The sequence below is a fragment of the Pipistrellus hanaki genome (genome assembly GCF_964339955.1).
Source record: "Pipistrellus hanaki genome assembly, chromosome: 16".
Classification (NCBI taxonomy): Eukaryota; Metazoa; Chordata; class Mammalia; order Chiroptera; family Vespertilionidae; genus Pipistrellus; species Pipistrellus hanaki.
Window position 1 is genome coordinate 19615744 of NC_140518.1, and position 24088 is coordinate 19639831.

A 24088-nucleotide genomic window follows, 5' to 3' on the forward strand; every position below is an offset into this window, starting at 1 on the left:
CAGGGGGAAAAAGAGGTTAATATAGCTTGGCCTTTACCAAAGCTCAATAAATAATAAATGTTTGTTTTTCTTGTTAGTTTGCTTTGGCATTGGGTAGAATATAGTTTTCGTTTATGTCTGCTTTTTTCTTTGCATTTGCACACCTGCTTACGGATATGGGGAAAAAATAAGCAGGGGTAAGGATTAGGTTACCTTTGTTAAACCAATTTAAAGATTTTTTTTTTTTCAGGTTTATGTTTCAAACGCCTTTTGTAAAATGCCTTTAGAAAGGACTCTCATTGAAACTTGGACCGACAGGCTGTGTATGCTGTGATTTTGCTCATGAGTTTGCAAATCAGTTAACACACTAAATATAAACCCACATTCTCTTATAACTGCTGAGTGCTCCTGGGTCCTGGCCCAAAACCAGAGTTTCTTATACGACATGGATGTCAGGATTACCATTATGCTCATTTCATATTACAGAGGTTTTTGTTTCTAATTAGATAGGAATTAGTTTGTGGTTTGTGATAATAGATCAATAGTTCTCTTGCTGAATATTTAAGGAAATTTCTCTTGGTAGAGTGTTCTGCCCATTTTTCTGTCTTGGTCCTTACAAGGTAAAAACATAACCTGTCATGTTTTTGTTTGTTTTGTTGTTGTTGATCTTTATTGGAGGATATTTTTCCCATTGATTTGGAGAGAGAGAGAAACAGCAGTGTGAAAGAGATACATTGATTGCCTGCCTCCCACCAGGGCAGGGATCAAATCTGCAACCCAGGTACCTGCCCTTGACTAGGAATCGAACTTGAGATCCTTCTGTGCTCTGGCCCATGCTCTCATTACTAACAGCGAGCTGTCATGCTTTTAAACTAAAGCACTATGTAGTGGATCAGGAAGTGGGCATGATAATTAATCCGGTGCTCCTCTCAAAAGTAAACATATATTCTAGATTCCTTGTCCCTTCTCCCCCCCCCCATATAAATCTGCATCTATTTATCTAAACTTGTAAACATTTGTATTTGTGTAGCCTATTATTTAAATGCTTCCATTTGCTTAAATTTGTCTCTCATTCTTACAAGGTTTTTTAACAGTTCCCCTTTCCTCTTTTTATAACTGTACAGATTTCAGTTAATTGCCTTTTACCCTCTCTAGAGAATTTATTTTTTTTTATATCTAACAGCCCCCAAACACTAATATTTTAATATTTTTTAATACTTTAATATTTTTTTCAGAAATGTTTATCTAATTCTTCTGTATCCTTCCTACCATGAACTTATCAAAACTGCACATCATTTTCCAGGGCAGCTACTATACTCATGTTTTTCAGATTTCTACAACTACAGTTCTGATTTGCTAATGTTTTTAATAAGTTGTTTTACTTCAATAAGCTGTGTACTTGGGGGACTGCTTCCATTTCCCTTTTCTTTGTTCATATCACAAAACCTTTATGACTCATTATTTCATATTTAAATGCATTTTCCCTAAATGTGTTATCTTACTCTTGTCCACATTGAAATTCACCTGCCAATTTATTGTCACAAATTTGGCACTTCTCATTTCAACTGTAGATTGGGAACTTAAATTCTCTGCTCCTTTTTCCAGGGCTATTTATAAATCTATTAAGTAGAACTGGTTCTGTCCTGGGAAAGAAGTCCACTACTCACATTTCTCATAATAGAGAAGATCCCATTTATCTTTAGCCTTGGTTTTCAGTCTCTTAAGTTTCCTGTCCCTGACAGTTTTATAAATTCCATACTGACTTAGTTTGCAAAGCTTTGGACTATTTTTGTTGTGTTACATACACAGCAGCTTATCATATGCTTTTGTTTTTTAGATTCCAGTCTGAATTTGGAAATAAATGTTATTTATTACTTACTTGTAACCAAAATGCAGTCTGTTCTAAAGTGCTAAAAGTTGGAGTTGATTTCCCCCCCTCTCCCCACCCCCAGCATCAACTGAGATTTTGGTAAAAGGCCTTTCTGGTGAGACATGAGCAGATCACATGAGGCAATAACTGACTTCAGACAGGAAAAAGAAAAGAAAAGAAAGTTTTATTACTTGTATGTGTCATTTCTAATAAATCTTGCATACTCAGACATTTTCCCTGAGTGTCTAGAGCACTGTGGTTCTTGGGCTTCAGAGTCATCTCATTTTCAAGTAGCGGCTAGGCAGGCCCTGATAGGAGTAGACGCCTGGCTGCCTAAGAATTACTATTAGGTTTCTTTTCAATGGGGAGAGAGATGGACAGAGGAAAAGGAAGCAGCGGATACTGGCCAATTTTAATGCTGGTTACTTGGCCTTTAATTTTAATTTGGCTGGACTAGAAAAAGGAGGAAGAAAGTATTGTATGCTTATCTGAACTTCCAAACGTACTTCTCTCTCTTTTTTTTTAATCTGAAAATGTTGACAAATATTGATGGTCAGCCCCGTAAAGGCCTTTGAAAACCTTACTTCTTCCATATCTTCTTTCTTTCTAGACTACCCAAGAGATATTTTATGTTTAATAGGTTATTCGTGAGTTTTAAGATTAGTGAGATAACCATACAGGTCTAAATAACTAAAAAAATTCCTCTTTCTGGAGACAAGAATATGTTAAGAATTAGAATTTAGGAACACTTTGTAAAGTATGATTATCTAACAATGATGCTGTGTACCTGGATCTAATACAAATAGTATTGAATGTAAGCTGGGAATGAAATATAAAATTAGAAAGGAAAGAACTAGCATTCAAATGTAGTAATCTCAGCTATTTCTCTCTACCTTCTTGTGATGGTTTGGTTTAATAAACCAGTTGGTGGTACTACAAGGCAGATTTGATAAATTTTTCATTCTTAATGCATTTCCTTTCTTCCCTTTTTCCTGCTTCCTTCTCAATATTAAAATGCTGCTATTTTTATATTAAAAACAAACAAAAACCTATCATCCCCCGAGTTATGAGATTGCATTAAAACTAGCTGATCATGTCTGCTCAGGAATTCTGACAAGATACTTTGTTCCATTGGCTCTCGGGCTTTTTCATCTTTGACAGTAATATAACTTCACTCTAAACAAATTTGTCCCATAATCAGTTTTGTCTCTTATTGGTCATGGTAATAGGTATTATTATCACCATCTTATAGAAAATATAAGAAACTGGTTCAGAGAAGTTTGAAGACAGTGAAATCAGTACTCTATCATTTTGATATCCAAGAACTGTAGATTGGTGTTCGTATTGTATCTATAAGAACGTTTCGTCTTTTTTGTTTTTCATTTTCTCCTTTGGATTGTAGGTTTCATGAGTTGTTCATCATCTCTTTCCCCTTCTCTTTAACAGTTGCAACCCACCACCCATATTCACACTCTGGATTATTTATTTCTCTCTCAATGGAATAAACTTGCTGGAACTCACTTTGGCTAAATTCTTAGCCTAGCTTATTCCCTCACCTTCTTTAGGATTTTGATCAAATGTCACTTTTTTGTCAGGCCTTATATGACCATCTTATTTAAAATTACACCATCTCTGCCAAAACCGGTTTGGCTCAGTGGTAGAGAGTCGGTCTGCGGACTGAAGGGTCCCAGGTTCGATTCCGGTCAGGGGCATGTACGTTGGTTGCGGGCACATCCCCGGTAGGGGGTGTGCAGGATGCAGCTGGTCGATGGTTCTCTCTCATTGACGTTTCTAGCTCTCTGTCTCTCTCCCTTCCTCTCTGTAAGAAATCAATAGGATATATTAAAAAAAAAAAAAAAAAAATTACACCATCTCTGCCCCTCCATTCTATAGTTTTTCTCTCTTCCCACTAAAATGTGAGCTGTGTGAGGTCCAGGTTGTTATCAGTTTGACTCAGTGTTGTATCCCCTTCTCCTGTAGTAGTGTTTGGCATGTATAAACTCTTGATAAACATTTGTTGAATGAATGATTGGACCACTGTATCCTTATCTCTGTATTTTTATTACCTTGCATGTAATGGTTTACCAGCTTTATTTGGTTGAATTTTATAGCTTTTAAATAAGAATTCTGGTTTGGGGAAAAGATTCGAATTTTGTCTTCTATGATTCTGTGAACAAAACATATATATATATTCATAACATATATATTCATAAATCAGCATTTAAAATACTTAAAGCTTTGCTTTTCCTCTTGTTTATATGTTTGGATTTATTTAATCTTCATTTGAATTATCAGAACTGCTATTTACCACAAACACAATCATTAGAACCATCTGTAGCAGAGGAAAACTTTTTAGATTTTCTTTTTCCAATTGAGTTTATTAATTGTCAACATGGAAGCACTATTAAGAGTAATCTGTGGCCGAAACCGGTTTGGCTCAATGGATAGAGAGTTGGCCTGCGGACTTAAGGGTCTCGGTTTCGATTCCAGTCAAGGGCATGTACCTTGGTTGCAGGCACATCCCCAGTTGGGGGTGTGCAGGAGGCAGCTGATTGATATTTCTCTCTCATCAATGTTTCTAGATCTCTATCTATCTCCCCTCCTCTCTGTAAAAAAATCAATAATATATATATTTTTTTTAAAAAAGAGTAATCTGTGTTACCTCCACTTTTGATAAATGTTTGGAATTATCTACTAAAGTTAAGCATACACATACCCTATGATATAGCAATTCCATTTGAAAATTTATGTGTAACAGGAAGATGTGCCAAAAGACTTGTACAAGAATTTCATAGCAGCATTATTCATACTAGCCCCAAAGTCAAAACAGTCCTAATGTTTACCAACAGTAAAGTACAGTATATTCATACAATGGAATACTATACAGCAACAGCAAGAAATAATTTCCACATCTAATCACATGGACATAATGTAGAGCTACAGAAGCCAGACAGAAAGGAAGCTCTACTCTTCAATTCCATTTATGTAAAGTTCAAAAATAGACAAGCTACATCTGTGTAATACAAGTCAATGATAGTGTTTATTTTGGGGTGAGGAGTAATTACTAGGAGTGCCACCAGTGGGGTTTCTGGAATTCTGGTAATGTTCTATCTCTGGATATTGGTGGTAGTTACATGGGTGTGTTCATTGAAAGTTTCATCAAGATGTATATTTTATATATGTGTACCTTACTGTATATCCCTCATGCCTCAGTTAAAAGAATACTTTTACGGCCTCATCCCTCCAGAGTAAATTTGATAACTAGTACATCAGTACATACAGACATCCATTTAATCCTAATTTTGACCCAGATATAGCTGATAGTCTCATATTTTGAGCACAACTCTCTGAAATGTGTGTTGTTCCCAGATTATATATTCCTTATGTATAGTTGTATGTGAAAAACCTTACTGATCATTATTATATGATTTTTGAAAGGGTTAATGTGGAGGACGTGCCATAGAACCTACGGCAGGTACAGTCGCCTTCAGGTTAATGCCTTTTGGGCCTTTATTTTTTCTGTACCCCACAGAAAAGAAAATCATAGTCCCATTTTCAGACAGTGACAAAAGCAAGCAATAGATCATTCTACCTAGAGAATCTATACTCTTTTGCAATCATTTTTAAATTTTATTTTAGAGAGAGAGAGAAACATCAGTTTGTTGTTCTACTTATTTATGAATTCATTGGTTGTTTCTTGTATGTGCCCTGACTGGGGATCAAACCCACAACCAAGGTGTATCAAGATGAGACTCCAGCCAACTGAACGGCCCAGCCAGGGCCTACAATCATTATCTTGAACTCCAAAATGCTAGTGTACTGGATGGGGTCTGAAACAGACAGATCAACTTTTGCTTATTACACATTGGAGTATACAGATTTCTAATATTTGATTTTTGCCACATCTGTGAACTAGTTTTACCATTAGTTTCTTGTGTGTGTGTTTTTTTTAACTGCTAAATTTTAAAAATTTAGATATAACTGACATAGAACATTGTATCAGTTTTAGATGTGCAACATAATGATTTGACATACATAGGTATTGCAAAATAATTGCCATGATAAGTTTTTTTTAACGTCCATAACCACACAGTTATAATTTTTCTTTTGATGAGAATTTTTTTTTAATATATTTTATTGATTTTTTTGCAGGGAGGAAGAGAGAGGGAGAGGGATAGAGAGTTAGAAACATCGATGAGAGAGAATCATCGATCAGCTGCCTCTTGCACACCCCCTACTGGGGATGTGCCCACAACCCAGGTACATGCCCTTGACCGGAATTGAACCCGGGACCTTTCAGTCCACAAGCCGACGCTCTATCCACTGAGCCAAACCGGTTTCGGCATGATGAGAACTTTTAAGATCTACTCTCTTAGCAACTTGCAAATATACACTACAGTATTGTTAACTATAGTCAACATATTATACATTACATCCCCAAAACTTGTCTTATAACTGGAAGTGTGTACATTTTTACCAACTTTGCCTTTTTGCCCATCCCCACCCCCTGCCAGCAATCTGTTCTCTGTGTCTATTACTTTGGGTTTGAGGGTTGTTGTTTTTTAAGATTTCATATACTTGTATAAGTGAGATCATGTATTTGTCTTTCTCTCTGTGTCTTATTTCACTTATCATAATATCCTCAAGGTTCATCCATGTTATTGCAAATGTCAGGATTCTCTTTTTTTATAGCTGAATAATATTATTCTGTGTGTGTGTGTGTGTGTGTGTGTGTGTTATATCACTGTATCTCACATTTTATTTCTCCATTTCTCCATCGAGAGACACTTAGGTTGTTTCTGTGTCTTGGCTATTGTAAATAATGCTGCAATACCTTGGGACATGTGGGACGTGTGTAGTTTTGTTGTTTTTTTTAGATTGTTTTGTTTCCTTTGGATCAATACCCAGAATGGAATGGCTGGGTCATAGGGTGGTTGTATTTTACATTTTTGCCAAGAGTGCACAGAGGTTCTCCTTTCTTCACATACTCACCAACACTTATTATCTCTTGTCTTTTTAACGATAGCTGTTCTAACAATTGTGAGGTGATATTTCATTGTATTTTCCCTGTTGATTACTGATGGTGAGCACTTTCTGTGTACCTGTCGGCCACATTATGTCTCTTCTTTGCAAAAATACCTACTCAGATCCTCTGCCCATTTTTTAAAAATTATATTTACTGGGGGGTGGGGGGCATTGGTTAATAGGGTTAGATAAGATTCATGTACGGATTTCTATGTTACAAGATCCATATATTGCACTGTGTGCCCACAACCCAAAGTCTTGTATGTGCCCTGACAGGGATCGAATCTTGACATATAAGAGAATGACGCTCTAAACAACTGAGCCATCCAGCCAAAGCCAAGTGCATTATAAATCCCTACATTTTAAATATTTTTTTTCATTAATTTTAGAGAGGAAGGGCTAGAGAGAGAAAAATTCATCAATGATGAGAGAGAATCATTGATCAGCTGCCTCCTACATGCCCCACACTAGGGGTCCTGGGGATCAAGCCTGTAACCCGGGCATCTGCCCTGACTGGGAATTGAACCATGACCTCCTGGTTTATAGGTCAACACTCAACCACTGAGCCATACTGGCCAAGAATAAATCTACTTTTTTTCTTTTTAATCTCTACATTTTTATGTTTTGGTTCACAATTCACATCTTTTTATCTTGTGTACTCATTAACAAATTATTGTAGTTATAATTATTTTTACTTCTTTTGTCTCTTATACTTCATACTTACTTTATAAGTGATTAACTCACCACCTTCACAACATTAGATTGTCCTGAATTTATATATTTACCTTTACCAGGGAGGTTTATACTTTAATATGTTTTCTTTTTTAAAATAAATCCTTATTGTTCAGCTTATTACAATTGTTCCTGTTTTCCCCCCCACAGCTCCCCTCTGCCCTTACCCCCACCATTGTCCTCATTCATAGGTGTATGATTTTTGTCCAGTCTCTCCCCATACCCCTCGCCCCCCCCCCCAAAATTGTCAGTATATTCCCTTTCTATGCCCCTGATTCTATTATATTCACCAGTATATTCTCTTCATCAGATTTTTTATTCGCTTGAGTTTTAGATTCACTTGTTGATAGTTATGCATTTGTTGTTCATAATTTTTATCTTTACCTTTTTCTTCTTCTTCCTCTTCTTAAAGAATATCTTTCAGCATTTCATATAATACTGGTTTGGCAGTGATTAACTCCTTTAGTTTTTCCTTATCTGTGCAGCTCTTTATCTGATCTTCACTTCTGAACGATAGCTTTGCTGGGTAGAGTAATCTTCATTGTAGGTTCTTGCTATTCATCTCTTTGAACATTTCTTGCCACTCCCGTTTGGCCTGCATAGTTTCTGTTGAGAAATCAGCTGACAATCATATGGGTGCTTCCTTGAGGTAACTAACTGTTTTTCTCTTGCTTCTTTTAAAGTTCTCTCTTTGTCTTTTGCTCTTGGCATTTTAATTACGATGTGTCTTGGTGTGGTCCTCTTTGGATTCCTTTTGTTTGGGGTTCTGTGTGCTTCCTGGACTTGTAAGTCTATTTCTTTCACCAGGTGGGGGAGGCTTTCTCTCAGAGGTGCCTTTCCCTGGCTTTTTTTTTTTTTTTTTTTTTAATATATTTTATTGATTTTTTTACAGAGAGGAAGGGAGAGAGATAGAGAGCTAGAAACGTCGATGAGAGAGAAACATGGACCAGCTGCCTCCTGCACACCCCCTACTGGGGATGTGCCCGCAACCAACGTACATGCCCTTTACCGGAATTGAACCTGGGACCTTTCAGTCCGCAGACCGACGCTCTACCACTGAGCCAAACCGGCTTTGGCCCTTCCCTGGCTTTTTGTGGCTGCCCCTCAACAACTGGGAGATCCAACAGCATCTACAATAGATACAGTCTTCAGGCAGCAAATTTTAAAGTATGCAAATATACTCCTTTGAGGGGAAGATTTAAATATGGGCATTTCTGTTTGCTCGCTCTGCTCTGAACCCTGTAGGAATAGCTAGCTAAGAACTGTTTCTGTGTTTGCTGCCATCCCTTGAACCTGTAAACACAAACCCTACTGGCTACCAGAGTCAGGCTGCCAGGGATATGTCCTCAGGGGCAGCCACCAAAAGCCAGGGAATCAGACTAGAAATCTCTCAGCTAGTTTCTGGATTTCTTTCAGAGGTTGCAGCTGTATACTAAGTTTGTTTGTGGAGGAAGTGAGTTCATAATCCTCCTATGTCACCATCTTGATTCAGAACTCTAGAATTTCTTCTGAAAATTTCAAATCTCTAAGTTAGTTTCAGAGTAAAATTGCTTTGCTTTGCTTTATGGAAATGTGTTTATGTGATGTTTTCTATCTATACTTACTATTTTAGAATTTTGCCCTAATTTTTACTTTATTTAAATTCCAGTGATCATCTCTGATTTAATAATGTAAATTGGACATAAAAACATTTCATTTTCAGAAAAAGTTACACAACACTGTCCTGATTACTATTTCCTGGTAAATGTGTGTGCATTTTGTAATTCAGCATCTTAAATTTATTAACTTCTTTCTACTGTCATAATAATTTATCTTATCAAGTAAATATTCCTATTTTTTCTTGTTATTCTAGAGTTTATTTCCTTCATTTCATAAGTGTGTTTGAGACCGTTATAATTCAAAAAAACAAAATGGATGATGTGTAACTGTTTTCAAAATATACTTCAAAAGTATTTTTTTTTTTTACTGAATTGAGTAAACAGTTGAATTGAGTGAATTAATGCTCTACATTTTCATATGAAAATCACTCAAAGAGCTCAATAATGGGTAGAAAATTGCAATTAAGACACCTTTTTAGTCTGTTTTTAAGAGGAGAAAGATTTAAAGATTATGAATTATGATTCATTGTACTTTCCATGAAGATGAGAACTATTGTACCCTTTCATTTGTTATTTACTATGTGGAATATGATGATATTGTAGAAAATAATGACATGGTTATTGTGATCTTTATAACAAGTTAATATTTCAGAGAGAGTGTCAACCATGCTGAAACAGCTTGCAACATTGTCATTATTACTTTGTAGCCCCATTTCTGGTTAGTAGAGCTTAATTTGCTTGCCACAACACAATTAACTAGGACATAATAACATGTTCTAGATGGCAAAAGACTTCACAAATACAATACTATAATATAAATTTCTCTTTTGCACAAGGAATTATTATTGCAACATATGCTGCGTGGTTTTTAATATTGGCTATGGAACTACTTTTAATACCAACCCCGAGAAGAGCATTTCAGCAGTTTTAAAAATCATGGGTTAAGCCCTAACCAGTTTGGCTATGTAGATAGAGCGTCAGCCTACGGACCGAAGGGTCCCAGGTTCGATTCCGGTCAAGGGCATGTACCTTGTTGTGGACACATCCCCAGTAGGGGGTGTATAAGAGGCAGCTGATCAATGTTTCTCATGTTTCTAACTCTATCCCTCTCCCTTCCTCTCTATAAAAAAATCAATAAAATATATATATTTTAAAAATCATGGGTTAAGAAGATAATTCATAAAATTTACCATTACATTAATGGTAACAGGTCAACTATAACATCAACTATTAACCAAATACATATTTATCTATGATAATATTGCAGTCATTTAACATGTATAGGAATTTACTGTCACTTTTTAAAGAGATCTTGAAATTTCATGTGACCATTTATGAAAATGAAATAGACGACTATTGCTATTTAAAGTATTTAGCTCTAATCTGACATCTTTAGATTCAATGACTAATATTTTATAAGCTAATTATGCTTAGCAATACAGTTTCTCTTCTCCCTTAATCATAAGTGTATTTCTTAGGGAAAAGAAATGTGAAGCAAAAGTAATGCAGAATATTTATATCTGAAGGCTTTGTGTGGTTTATTATTAATATTATTATTAATCCTTAAAATCTCAACGATGAGGATTTAACTTTTCTTCATCTGTCTCTTGTAGTCAATGGGAAATATTCTTAGTGTCTCTCATTCCTCCTTTCAGAAGCATAAATATCAGTGGGAGTAGGAAGGATAATTTTATTTGTATTTTGTTTATTTTTAAAAAATGGAAAGTGATATGTGATAACTAATTGTAAATGCATGCTATTTATTTAGGTAGAGCAAGAGAATGAAACTTGCCTCTCAGGCATGTAAGTTGTGAAATAGGTAAATATTGTGAAATGTGAATCCAGAGAAATGAAACTATTTAAAGGAATTTGGTTTTAGTTGTACAGATTTTTAAAAAATGAAGAATAACAATTGAGGAAGTAATCAAATTAAACTTATACATTGTTCCCATAAGTACTTTAAAATCGTTAAAATGAAATACTAATTTCTTTTACATTTTAGTTGAATATTGAATACCTAACATACTAATTTGTTAAACTTTTTATTTAAGATATTATTGTTTATTATTGTTGCATACCTTTCCTTGCCTTATATATCTTATTTGATGGCCTAAAAAGAATAGCAAATTTGGTTTGAAATGATTCTTTTAAACTTTAGTAAAAGAGGAATTTTTTGATGGTTTGTTATGTGTGTGTTTACTAGTATTTGGGTTTATTGTCAAATCATATACCCACAGCACAGTTCTTTCTATTTTAAAGCAGGGGGATATATAAATATTTTAATGCCTAGATAATATTACTTTAAAATCATCATGTTAAGAAAGATCTGACAAATTACACAAATAATGAAAAAGTACCAAGTTATTTTTAAAAAATGAAGAAGTTTTAAACTACAGTGCAACAAACAGGAAAGTGCAACTACATGTAGAATATTTAGACAGTAAAAGAATGATATTTTCAACAGTAAAAGAATATTTTCCTTCAAAATATATTAATAAACCTGAGCAATACCAGTAACTTTTAAATATATGGCTTTAAAGTGAAATAAGTTTAAAATAAAAACAAAATATGCTGTGTCTATGAAATCTATGAGTTCTCTTACTATTGTAAAAGATTTTAGATTTGTTGTAAATCCTAAGACAGTGATCCCGAGTTTACTTGAATTACACAGGCAAGGGAAAACATTGATTTAAATAAATACGTATGAGTGGTTGAAAGTATAATTTTAATTCTGAGAATATTGTGAAAGACCTGGAAAATAAATTACAGGAACTGAAAGTAGCATGGTCACTCTGTGCGTATGTGTTAAGCACATAATGAGATTTGTGAAATCCATTTTCAGTACATGACTTTCAGACTTTTTAAAAAGTAAAAGCTCCCTGTTAAAAGGCACTTAATTTGTTCTCCTTGTAAGATATGCCAGCTAAAAATTAATTTTCAAAAAGAAAATGGTGAAGGGAGGTTTCTACTTCGTTTGTTTGGAAAGCCTGTTGAGAATAATTGATGATGGGCACCCAGGCATCTGAAAGGACAAGGAGTCTCTTTTCCTTTGTTCTTGCCTGGTTTCTGTTGAGCACAGAGATTCTGCCTCAGAGGGATAAAATGTCTCCTTCCTTTCGGGATGTTTTTAAAAACATCATTCCTAGAACTTCTGTAGGCTTAAATATTTTTATTATTTTGTATATTATCAATAAGTAATCTGTATAATGTTTAATCGTTTTTATATAAACCAATTGGTATAATTATACTATTTTTAAATTTAAAATTAAATTTAAATGTGTATGTGTGTGTACCTCTAGTAGAAAACACCTTCAGTTTAACATAGTCACCTGGTTTAAATAAATAAATAAGATTCTGAGGCCTTGAAATTAAGATAAAAAGAAAAGAGACACCTATAATAGTATATGTCAACTGTAATCAGAAAAAAAACTTTTTAAAGAAGACAGGACACCAAACCTTCTAAATACTATTGACCTTGTTTATGCCATTTTATGCAAAAACCTAATTTTCTATAATTTTACATATTGAAGAGTATATAAATTCTATGATAGAAAAATGTTCCCACATATGCCTGACTTGGAAAATATATTTATAAATATGTTGTCTTTAAAATAAATTTTGTATATATTTTTTCTTTTTTCTTGTTCCCCTCACTGACCTCCCCCCGGATACTTTTCTTTTTTTGTTGTTGTTTTTTTTACTTTTTCTCTGCAATTGAGCACCATCTTGACTCTTGTTAGAGTGGATTTGTTGTGAAGATATTAAGGGCTGTAAAAGAAGGCATTTTCCTGAATTTATATTTTAACTTGTAGGCTATATTAATGACAGTTTTATAACTCGTTTGTAATCTAATAGGTTTGTTTGATATTTTCAAAACTCAAAACATTTCATTATGCCTTTCTAGTTTTTGTTTAGTACTTCTTATAAATGACAAATTTAGTAATTTGGATTGTACAAATTATGCAAAAGAAAAAGGAGTATAATTTGTTTTAAAATATGTTATTTGGGAAAGCTGATTTTATTATATTTTTAACAGTTTTTAAATTACTATTTTACTCATAATGCAATAGTTGTTTATTTAAGGAGAAAAAATAAATCTGAATGAAAATGGAAAGTGCCCTTTAGTAGTCATTCAGTTGTTTAAAAATATTAAATCTAATAAAATGACTCTCTGAAAAAATAAGGCTAATTCCCAAAAGGAAAATTCTCTTTTTGGAAATAAATTGTAAAATTATAAAAGTTGCATTGTAGAATTTAGTTAATAATTAACTTTGAGAGCCAATATACTTGAAAGTGGTTATATTAAATATCTTTTAAAATACTTATACATTATTGATTTAATTCATTTGACTTTCTCACCATCCTCAATAAGTAAGTAGTAAGAAGGTATTATTTTTAAATTTTTAATATTTAATGTTATAATTTGCTAGGGTTATTCTACATATTTGTTAAAGGCTTTTGGGGGGGGGCGGGGTTTAAGTAGAAATACACTACTTACGTTGTGAATTAGATAAGTGCTTTAAATCCTTTTCTTTTCTTTTTTTTAAAATATATTTTATTGATTTTTCACAGAGACGAAGAGAGAGGGACAGAGAGTCAGAAACATCAATGAGAGAGAGTCATCGATCAGCTGCCTCCTGCACACCCCCCCACCGGGGATGTGCCCGCAACCAAGGTACATGCCCTTGACCGGAATCGAACCCGGGATCTTTCAGTCCGAAGGCCGACGCTCTATCCACTGAGCCAAACCGGTCCCGGCTTTAAATCCTTTTCTATTCTATGAAGGAACTTCTGTTTTAAAAATAAATAAATAAAATAAATAAATAAAAAATAAATAAAAATTTATATATTTTATTGATTTTTTACAGAGAGGAAGGGAGAGAGATAAAGAGCTAGAAACGTCGACCAGCTGCCTCCTGCACATCCCCTACCGGGGATGTGCCCGCAACCCAGGTACATGCCCCTGACCGGAATCGAACCTGGGACCTTTCAGTCCCCATACCAACACTCTACCACTGAGCCAAACCGGTTTCGGCGGAACCTTCTATTTTTTATATTCTGACCTTTCTATAAGATTGTTGCGTGTAAGACTATTGAACCAAAGAGAGAGAAAAATAGTCTATGATGTGAACACTGTTTAAAAAGACATTTACGGCCGAAACCGGTTTGGCTCAGTGGATAGAGCGTCTGCCTGTGGACTGAAAGGTCCCAGGTTCGATTCTGGTCAAGGGCATGTACGTTGGTTGCGGGCACATCCCCAGTAGGGGGTGTGCAAGAGGCAGCTGAATCGATGTTTCTCTCTCATCCATGTTTCTAGCTCTCTATCCCTCTCCCTTCCTCTCTGTAAAAAAATCAATAAAATATATATTTTTTAAAAGATTCTATTGCCGAAACCGGTTTGGCTCAGTGGATAGAGCGTTGGCCTACGGACTGAACGGTCCCGGGTTCGATTCTGGTTAAGGGCACGTGCCTTGGTTGCGTGCACATCCCCATTTTGGGGGATGTGCAGGAGGCAGCTGATCGATGCTTCTCCCTCATCAGTGTTTCTAGATTTCTATCCCTCTCTCTTCCTCTCTGTAAAAACTCAATAAGATATATTTAAAAAAAAAAAAAAAAGATTTTATTTGCATGTTTTCCTGTGCAACCTGTAATTTTTAAAATAATTTATCTTATTAAATGAATCAATTCTTTCAGGTCATGAGGCATTTAATATTATAAACTCTGTAAACAGTCATTTTCCCTTATTCCTTGTACTTTTCATTAATGTTTTGATATCCTTCTTTTATATAGGACTTTGCCTCCCGGGCTAAGCTGGCAGTACAAAACCTAGTACAGAAGGTTGGATTTTTTGGAATTTTGGCCTGTGCTTCGGTAAGTAAATTGTATTAAAAGTGAGGAATTCCAATAAATGCTAGATTTATATTTTGATCCAGTTTGTTTTTAAAAGATACATGCCTAAATGAACAATAATGCTATCACTTTTGACGGGTATGTAATTTTATTAATCATTCATCTTACTCATCAAATGAGCTGTTTTCTGGTAATATGTTCATATTTTGTTTATTGACTTTTAAGCATTTCATCATGCCATGATGACTTCAGACCTAAATGGCTTGATTCAGTAAGAACAAAGGAGAGAAAATCCATCCTTCCCAGGGAGAATTTATAATGAAGTGCATTTAACCAATTAACAATGACTTCATTCTTTCCAGAATTATAGATAAGTCATCTTTTCCCAAAGTTTCAAGCATTAACTGTAAAGATAATGTGTATAAAGCCTGCCTTAAGTGACGCTAACACCCAGTTAGGTAATTGGAACATGTATGGAAAGTTAAGGGTTACAGTGAACTAAGATGCTCTTTATGTCAAACATTTAATGTCTGCACTATGTTTACCTGATTAATACAAAGTAATAGTGATTATAAACTGTAAATTTAAAATTTTTTGTTTTGGTTAATGTCTCAAATTATAGATTTGTGAAACTGACGTTCTTTGATGGTGTTTTTTCCTGGTCCTTTTCTGTATAATAGAAATAACTACATTTGAAATGGAGCATTTTGATTCAAGTTTTCTTTGGTCACCTGTACACAATTGGTAGTTCAGTGGTGGGTTTGACCAGAATAACTAGGTGCACCTGGTAGAGAATGATAAAAGCTGCCATTAAAAGTAAAATTCACAAAATTATTTTCTGTTGACACCAGCTATTTTATCCATTATGTATTAGTACAATAATACATCTTTGAGAACCCCCTTTCCAGCCTTAGCAAAGCAAATGGACAAAAAGTGGATAATTTGGTGCCAAAATTTCTAATCTGTTATTAACATTCTAGGACTATTCTAAAGCATATCTGTGCCTAAATTACTATCTTTGACCTTGGCAATACTAGAAATTTTCATAATCGAACTTTTTTTTTTTTTTTAATGTAGCAGCTCTTTATCACAATATTGACCTTAACTATTTGAGAGGCTTACAGGTATTTTGTAGTGTGATATTGTGGAAAGAATTGGCTTTAGAGTCAGGCTTACTTAGGTTTCCTAAAGCAGTTTTGACTTTTACTAGCTATGTAGCTCAATCAGGTTACTCTCTTTGAACCCTAGGTTTTAATTTTCAAAATGGGGCAATACAACATTCATTGCAAAAGCTCATGTGAGGATTTAAGATTATATATGTGGATCCTCAGGCTCACATGTGAGGTGGAGCCTGATAAAAAAGGAAAAGTGTTAAAATTTTGTAATTCACAGAGTTGTGAGGGTCACATGAAAATTTTTAAGAAATGACAGATGTGAGACTGTGAAATGATATTGTTATTACATGGGTTGTAAGTCAGATGAAATTGCATAAAGGCTTTGAATTTAAAAACAACTGTGTCATTGAGTCCAAGTGTTACTAACAAAAAAAATACTTGAATTCTAATTTACTCATGACACTGTTTTTAAAAGGACATATGTAACAAATATAACTAGACTTTTCTTTGAAAGTTCAAAAACGAAATGATATAAATTAATTGATTTATAAATGGTTTGGCCAACAGCCACAAGGGCAGAGTACTTCCATGGGAGAAAAATGCATGAAGCACTCAAAATAGCTTGTGGTCTCTTTGCATTTTTATATGAAATAGTCTTTTAGCATTCTTGAAATGTGGGAATGTTTAGGAAAGGTATTTGTTGTGAATCACTTCTTTGTCTGGGACTGAATATTCAAAATATCTGAATCCGTGCTCTTGTATTTCCACTTGACTTTCTAAAATAGATCACACAATCCATGGCCTTGGGCTCTCATAAAACAAAATATAAATAATGAACGTTTTATGTTGAGAAATAAGAACACATCCACCTAAAAACATATTTGTGAATTTACAACAATGTTTGGTATATATAGATGTGAGCACTTTCTAGATAATATTCTTATTTCAGGCTTAAGATTTTCAAACCTAGCAACTACTAAAATAATCTAAGGCTTTTTCTCATTTATATCTCACCTTAGAAAACAGCTACCAAATAGCCAGCCAATCTACTGCATGGTATTAAATTCCTGGGGAATTTATCTAATTCTAATGTGATAGAAAAATATATATATTTATGTGATATTAGCCATAAGTAATACAAGCAGAAGAATAGCTGATTTGCTTTGAACAGATTGAACAGCCTGAGATGAATGTGAGACCCAGTTATGGACACATTAGAATACTTGCCTCACCTGAACGGTCTAGTGCTGAGCAGGGGACATACCTCTCTTTGCAGTGTGAGTAAGGATTTCCTTACAGGTGGTAAAATGAAGCTGTTCTTTGGATTATATGTTGGAGTTCCATTTTACTTTTATTTATTTACAGATTCCAAATCCTCTGTTTGATCTGGCTGGAATAACATGTGGACACTTTCTTGTACCTTTTTGGACTTTCTTTGGTGCAACCTTGATTGGAAAAGCAATCATTAAGATGCATATTCAGGTAATTGTATCTTATTCCCTACCTAATGATGATGAGACCATTAAAAGGCATATTTCTCTTGCTCATTCCAAGGTGAATTATTCAGATTTTGGTTGATAGCTTGTTCAGCCATGTGATTTAGAGGTTAGTGAATTTTGTGCATGTTTTCCCTGTCCTTGTAGGAAAGTTGTATCCCTTTATTATCTTTCTCCTTGTTTCTTTTCCTTCTACCTTTCTTCCTTCGTTTCTTTGTTTATTTCACTTTTTGCCTTGTGAAACTATTTATGCAAGACTTACCAAACAAAAACAGTGTTCCCATGTAGGAAAATGCTTATCATTTTCATATATATGGTCCAAAAAATGTTTCTTTATTGGCCATGAGCTGAGATAATATTGCCTTTCACTAATTCTACTTTTCTTTCACACACTGTATGTAACACTTCCTCTCAAGATACCATGTTCTTTACAGAAAAGTGGGTACATGTTGGTGTTGGGGAGAATGGGGAAGAAAGGGGTCTCGGAAGAGGCAGAGATGTGGGTTGTGGTTAGAGAAGTGAAAATCAAGCCTTCAAAGACTTTTTAACAAAACGTTTAGTGTATGCTCTATGAGTAAAGGAGAGAAAAGAGACTAAAGAAACGTAAATGAGAGGACATGGACATGTGCTCTGGGACTGTGATATGAACCGTTTCCTTCTAAGGGCAAATCTCACCAGAATAAACTAAAATTAACCTGGAAAGAATTCCTTAATCAATGAGGTTTGCAACAAAGAGGCATTCACCAAAGGAAAGGCACGGACAGTGAGTGATGTCCGTGCTCTGGCATGATTCCTCTCATTAAAGCACGTCCACCCCCCATGCCTCTTCCTAACCTCCCCACTCTAGTTCTAAGGAGAGGATGGATCAGAGAAATTTCAGCTGCTTCTACGGCCCAGACTCTGATATTAGAAGTTGGCATTGGAGATGAGTTATTGAACTTGTCCTGCCATAATTGCTCAGAATTTCAAGGATATGTTTTTTCCTCCTTCAAGGAATATTTCTCCCCACTTATATTAAGTATATCGTTCAATGAGTATGGGTTCTGTAATATTGGAATGCTAGTTTCTTTAGTAAAAATTTAAAATATCATAAGATTTTTCAAGTAATAAAATATTGTGGTGAATTTTAAATGATTTCTCAGTGTACATGAAGATAATGTTTTTTTGTAATCTTTTTAGTTCTTTCTGGGGAAAGAAAGAAGCTAGCATTTAGCTGTAGGGAGTCCTTTGAAAGTAACAACAGATTTAATTCCCTTTATAACAACAGTTCCTCCAGGGATCTAAAAACTTACACATCCTACTTTATGTAATAATCTAAAAATTATAGTAAAATGTATTATGTTGACCGTACCCTATAGTGGTAGGATATGCCACTAATCAGAGCTGTCATTACAGAATAGTCCAAATAGTTTATTTTTAGAACATTTTCATTATGGGTTTTTTGTGTGTTTTTTTTTTCAAGTTATGATAATGCTTATTTTTTATGTAATGTTTCACACTTTAAAGCACTTAGTGTATGTCATCTGATTTACTTATTCTGATACTGAGAGGAAGAAATTATTACTCCCGTTTATAATTCTCAAACTGACAGAGGTTAATAAGTAATAGGTACCTGTAATAGGTACCTAAGAGAGTGAGTAAACAGCTGGAATTTGAACCCCAGTCTTTTGGCTTCAAGTTCAGTGTTTTTTCCCAATCTTTTGCATTGTCTTCTTAACTATAAATTATTTATGTGATTAAGGAAACAATTGTTTGATGCCTGGGATTTATTAGGATCTATACCAGGCAGTTGGCATTGATTATCTCAGAACAATCCTGTGAGGTAGTTATTATCCATATTTCATTGATGAGAGAACTGAGTTTTAGAGAAGATAAAATACTTGCCTAAGGCCCAGGAATTCAAACCAAATTCTATAAAGTTAACGCTTATTCACTGTTTCTGAGTGGAAGGGGAAAAAAGAAAGTTAAAATCCTTTCATGTTTCTGAAAGGAAAGAATCTGAGTTCCTTCACTAAACTGAGAACATGGGGTGTGTTTGCTATGTTCTATTGAATCAAAGAGATGTACTTTGTGAAGGCACGTCGCTGAGTGTACATCCAGATATATAGCTCAAGGCAACAGACATTTCTCATTTTTTCAGTAAGAATACTAACAAGTAATATAAACATTGTAAATATTTCTGAAACACAGGTTCTTCTGTAATCTAATAATAAACCTATCTCCTCTTCTGATTCTCTTTTCTCTCAGCTTAAACTAGACAACTTTCCTTGATAAACATTGTTATTTTTATTGACATTTTGTCATCTGTTAAACCTCCCCTATAAATTTCACATCAGCCCACCTAATAGTGTTAAGTCAGGATTTCCCCTTCCACTGGACAAGCTGAAGACCTCTGGCTGTAGAAGGAGCCTTAGAAACGAATAATGAAGAACAGTGGTGCCTCGCATAACGAACGCCTCGCACAGCGAACTTTGGACAGGTTTTTCATGAAACCATCGGCCAAAAAGCAGAAAATGGATGAAGATGTGCAAGATTCGGTAGACTCTACTTAGTCTGTCTTAAAATTAAAAAAATGTGTGTTTTTTTTAAAAAAAAAAAAATTATGTTTTTAGATGTATCTAAATAAAAATATGTCATCTTAGCATATTTTATGCTACAGAATGAATTATTTTTTTTAACATGTATTGTTATGGGAAAACGATTTTCACATAACGAACTTTTCGCATAACAAGCTTGCTCCTGGAACGAATTAAGTTCGTTGTGTGAGGCACCACTGAAGTTGAGAAGTCAGCATGCTCGCATATAATACTTCATGTACCGTACAATTTACGTAGCATGTGTATTGTTTATTCCCTCTCTACCTTCCCAACCCCCACTGCACACACTATTCTGGAGCACAGGCTCTGTGAGGGTAGAGATTTTTGTCTCTTGGCTCAGTGAGGTATTCTGCCTAAATATATAGCATCTGGCATGTAGTAGGTACTTAATAAATGAATCTATCTACAGTTCTTCTTACCATGGAAGGACCTTCTGTTACAGATCGGTTCTTTTTGTACACTCTGATACCAGTGGTTCCTATAATCATGTCCTTTTTTCTTCCTACTCTCCCCTTCCCCGTGTTTCTCCTTTGCACGTGGTGGAGAGGATTGGTTAGTGATCTGTGCCTTTTGTTTACTTGGGAGAATCCCCCACTCAGACACATTTATTTCTTGTCCAGAACACTGGAATTTTTAAGCTGTTACTTTTTTTTTTTTTTAAGTTATGATTTGTTCTTAAGCAATTAAATTGTGCAATTATCTAGGCATTGGCTTATTCTGAATGTTAGGAAATGATAGTAGAGAAAGCTTATGTTGGTGAGATCACTGAGAGATAAGACCATTAGCTGTTTCTTAATAAAATATTTATAGTTCCAAGTAACTGGCTTTTAGTATGGATACTAGAAGGACCCCCATATATTAAGGCTTTTCTCCAGAATGATCTATTATAGTCTTATTAGTTTCATAATCTCCATACGCCATTTGTATAACATTGTTTATAAAATCATCATCCATCTTGTACCTGATTGACCTCTCTGTGTGCTTGCTTTTTCCCTAAGATAGGTATCTTTTTCCATTTAACAGATGCATAAACAAACACTAAAAAGAATTAAGAACTTTTTATTATTCTCATTTCCTTACACATATCCTTACACTGTGCAGCTGCCAATACTAGGACATTAATTAAAATATAATTGCTTTATTTCTAAAATAATAAGCTTTCATCTAAATTAGGCACTTTCCTGAGATTTAATAATGAATAGATTTTTTAAATACATTTTTATTTATTTCAGAGAGGAAGGGGGAGAGAAAGAAAAAGAGAGAAACATCAATGATGAGAGAGAATCACTGATCAGCTGCCTCCTGCATGCCCCATGCTGGGGATCCAGCCTGCAGCCCGGGCCTGTGCCCAGACCAGGAATCAAACATGACCCCCTGGTTCACAGGTGGCTATCACCCTCTGAGCCTCGCAGGCTGGGCTAGATTTTTTTTAATGAGTGTTTTTATTTGTCTTCTGTCCCTTTTGGTTACATAGGTTATATTATTTAACAAAAAACAACAAAGCACTAAAGGGTTGTTTGTTTTAATCAGGAATTTGGAGAGAGAATCTAGAATTAATCACATTTAATCATTTATCACTTCTTTAAAGCTAAACTAATATCACTTTCTTGAAGTTAATTAACTGTACTTATGTGATTTGTTCTTAAGCAATTAAATTGTGCAATTATCTAGGCATTTTCTCTGAAATTTTTTTTTTTAATCCTCACCCGGAGATATTTTTCCATTAATTTTTAGAAAGTGGAAGAGAGGGAAAGAGAGAGAAATATCGATGTGAGAGAAACACATTAATTGGTTGCCTCCTGCACACCCCCCACCAGGGCCCAGCACAGAGAGGAGCCTGCCACCAAGGTACATACCCTTTACCAGAATTGAACCCAGACCCTTTGGTCTACAGTCTGACGTTCTATCCACTGAGCCAGGCCTGCTAGGACCCTTTCTTTGAACTTCGATATCACATTGCTTTTACCACCAGTGGCATTTATAGTTTTATCTTTTGATATACATATACCTATACATAGCACTTACCATCTTTCTACTGTGTATAGAAAAATTGGTAAAATGTCTTTAGGGCTTGAAGTATTATCATCTTTCTGTTCCCTAAAATCTCTTAATAATGCCTTATATTATCCATAATAAGTACATTTTGTAACATTTATTGAATTGAAAATATTTATTACACATTAGGCCTAAAGGCATCTTTACTTGTGAAGTAAGGTATCAACATTTTTAATTAATGGGAACTGTCTCAATAACACCAGATTGAAATGACCCAGGTCTGGTACAGATCTCACTGATCTGTTGATGCCTTTGTTTGTACCCTGATCCTGAACAGCCAAGCTCCTTCAGGATCTGAGAATGGAACTTGCGTGATAAAAAGTTTCCATGAAGGGTGGACAGTCTTTTCAAGAAGCTGTGGATTAGATTTAGCTTTCATTTCAGTGGTGGGGCCATGTGGGAACCCATGACTTCAGTTGTATACAGCATTCTAAGATACATAAAACATGTGGAATGTCTCCCCAGCCTTCGGTTTCATGACTCATATTTTTCCCTCAGACATGGTCACGTATCCTAATAAGACTAGAACTGTGTTTAGGAAAAAACATCTTTAAAATACAAAGTAGGTCGAAAATGGTATTTTTTATAAAGAATTTTAAAAATTGCATTTAGGAGCAGCGCCTCACCTTTTTTAGACTGTTCATCAAAATTGTGAGTTTATATTGGTGTTTTTTAATAAGAGAAATATTTAATATTTTATTAATACTAAATAACTATTTTAACATTAAAATTGGTGTTTTCTTTACAGAAAATCTTTGTTATAATAACGTTCAGCAAACACATAGTGGAACAGATGGTGGCTTTCATTGGGTGAGTAATTCTTTAAGGACTAATATTAGTATCACTGTTGGAATTAGAGGAAATGTATAAAAGCCTTTATTGGGGTAGAATTGTTGTTGATAGCTCTTCACTTTTTGAGGAAATACCTTTTGCCCTATTATTAGTTAAATTGGAGAAGACTTTCTTGAACTGCAGCAGGGAAGGACGAGGCTCAGATTAAACCAAACATGTAGTAAGTCATGCACTTGATTTAAAAGAAATTTTGGAGATTGAGACTGTAGCCCCTCTAAAGAAATAAATTCTCTTTACCTAAAGACATATGTTTCATTACAGTTTAATAATGCTTTAATACAATGCCATGTCTTTTAGCCAGATACACAGGTGCATTTAATTTAAATACAAACCTATAAAATATTAATATTTTGTAGTGTAAGACATGATAAGATGGCATAATATTACCAAAATATTTCAGTTCTGAACCTACTGCTTCACTAGAGAAAAATTGGGCCATTTTTAAAGGCTTCTAACCAAAGCTTTTATTTTCCTGTGTATAGAAATAAGACTAGTTTTAACATATGCTTTAAATGATAATGTTACAAATTTGGGTAGTTCACGTTGCTAAAACAGTAAAGAAAAACTCATTTTGTTTGGTTAACCAAATTAGCTGTCAACTGGAATGTGAGTATGACGGATATTAAATGAAACTTTACATTTGTGAATTTTTATTCGGTGTTTATGGGAGAGAGGTTTCCTTTCACTTAATAGCATTACTGACCCATGGTGGGAAAGTGTTACTGTGAAGTGTCCTTTATGTAGTTTTAGCATAAAGTTTTATCTTAAAAGCCATTTATGAAACAAAACATTTAGGAAAATTTCTTCTATTTAAAAAAAATGGCTACTTTGAGGTGAGTTCATGAGTGTTAAGTTTTATTATTCTTTAAACCATACATGATATATTATATTTTCTCTTTTCTGTATGTGGTATGTTTTA

At 34.5% G+C, this 24088-nt stretch overlaps 1 protein-coding gene across 1 annotated transcript in view; it reads left to right on the plus strand.

Moving 5' to 3' along the window:
• Positions 1-24088, plus strand: part of VMP1 (vacuole membrane protein 1) — a 99902-nt gene that overhangs the window by 53985 nt on the left and 21829 nt on the right. The window contains exons 8-10 of the mRNA XM_084861747.1: positions 14995-15075; positions 17535-17651; positions 23066-23127. Coding sequence (XP_084717873.1) covers positions 14995-15075; positions 17535-17651; positions 23066-23127 — 260 coding nt within the window. The remainder of the gene's footprint in view (positions 1-14994; positions 15076-17534; positions 17652-23065; positions 23128-24088) is intronic.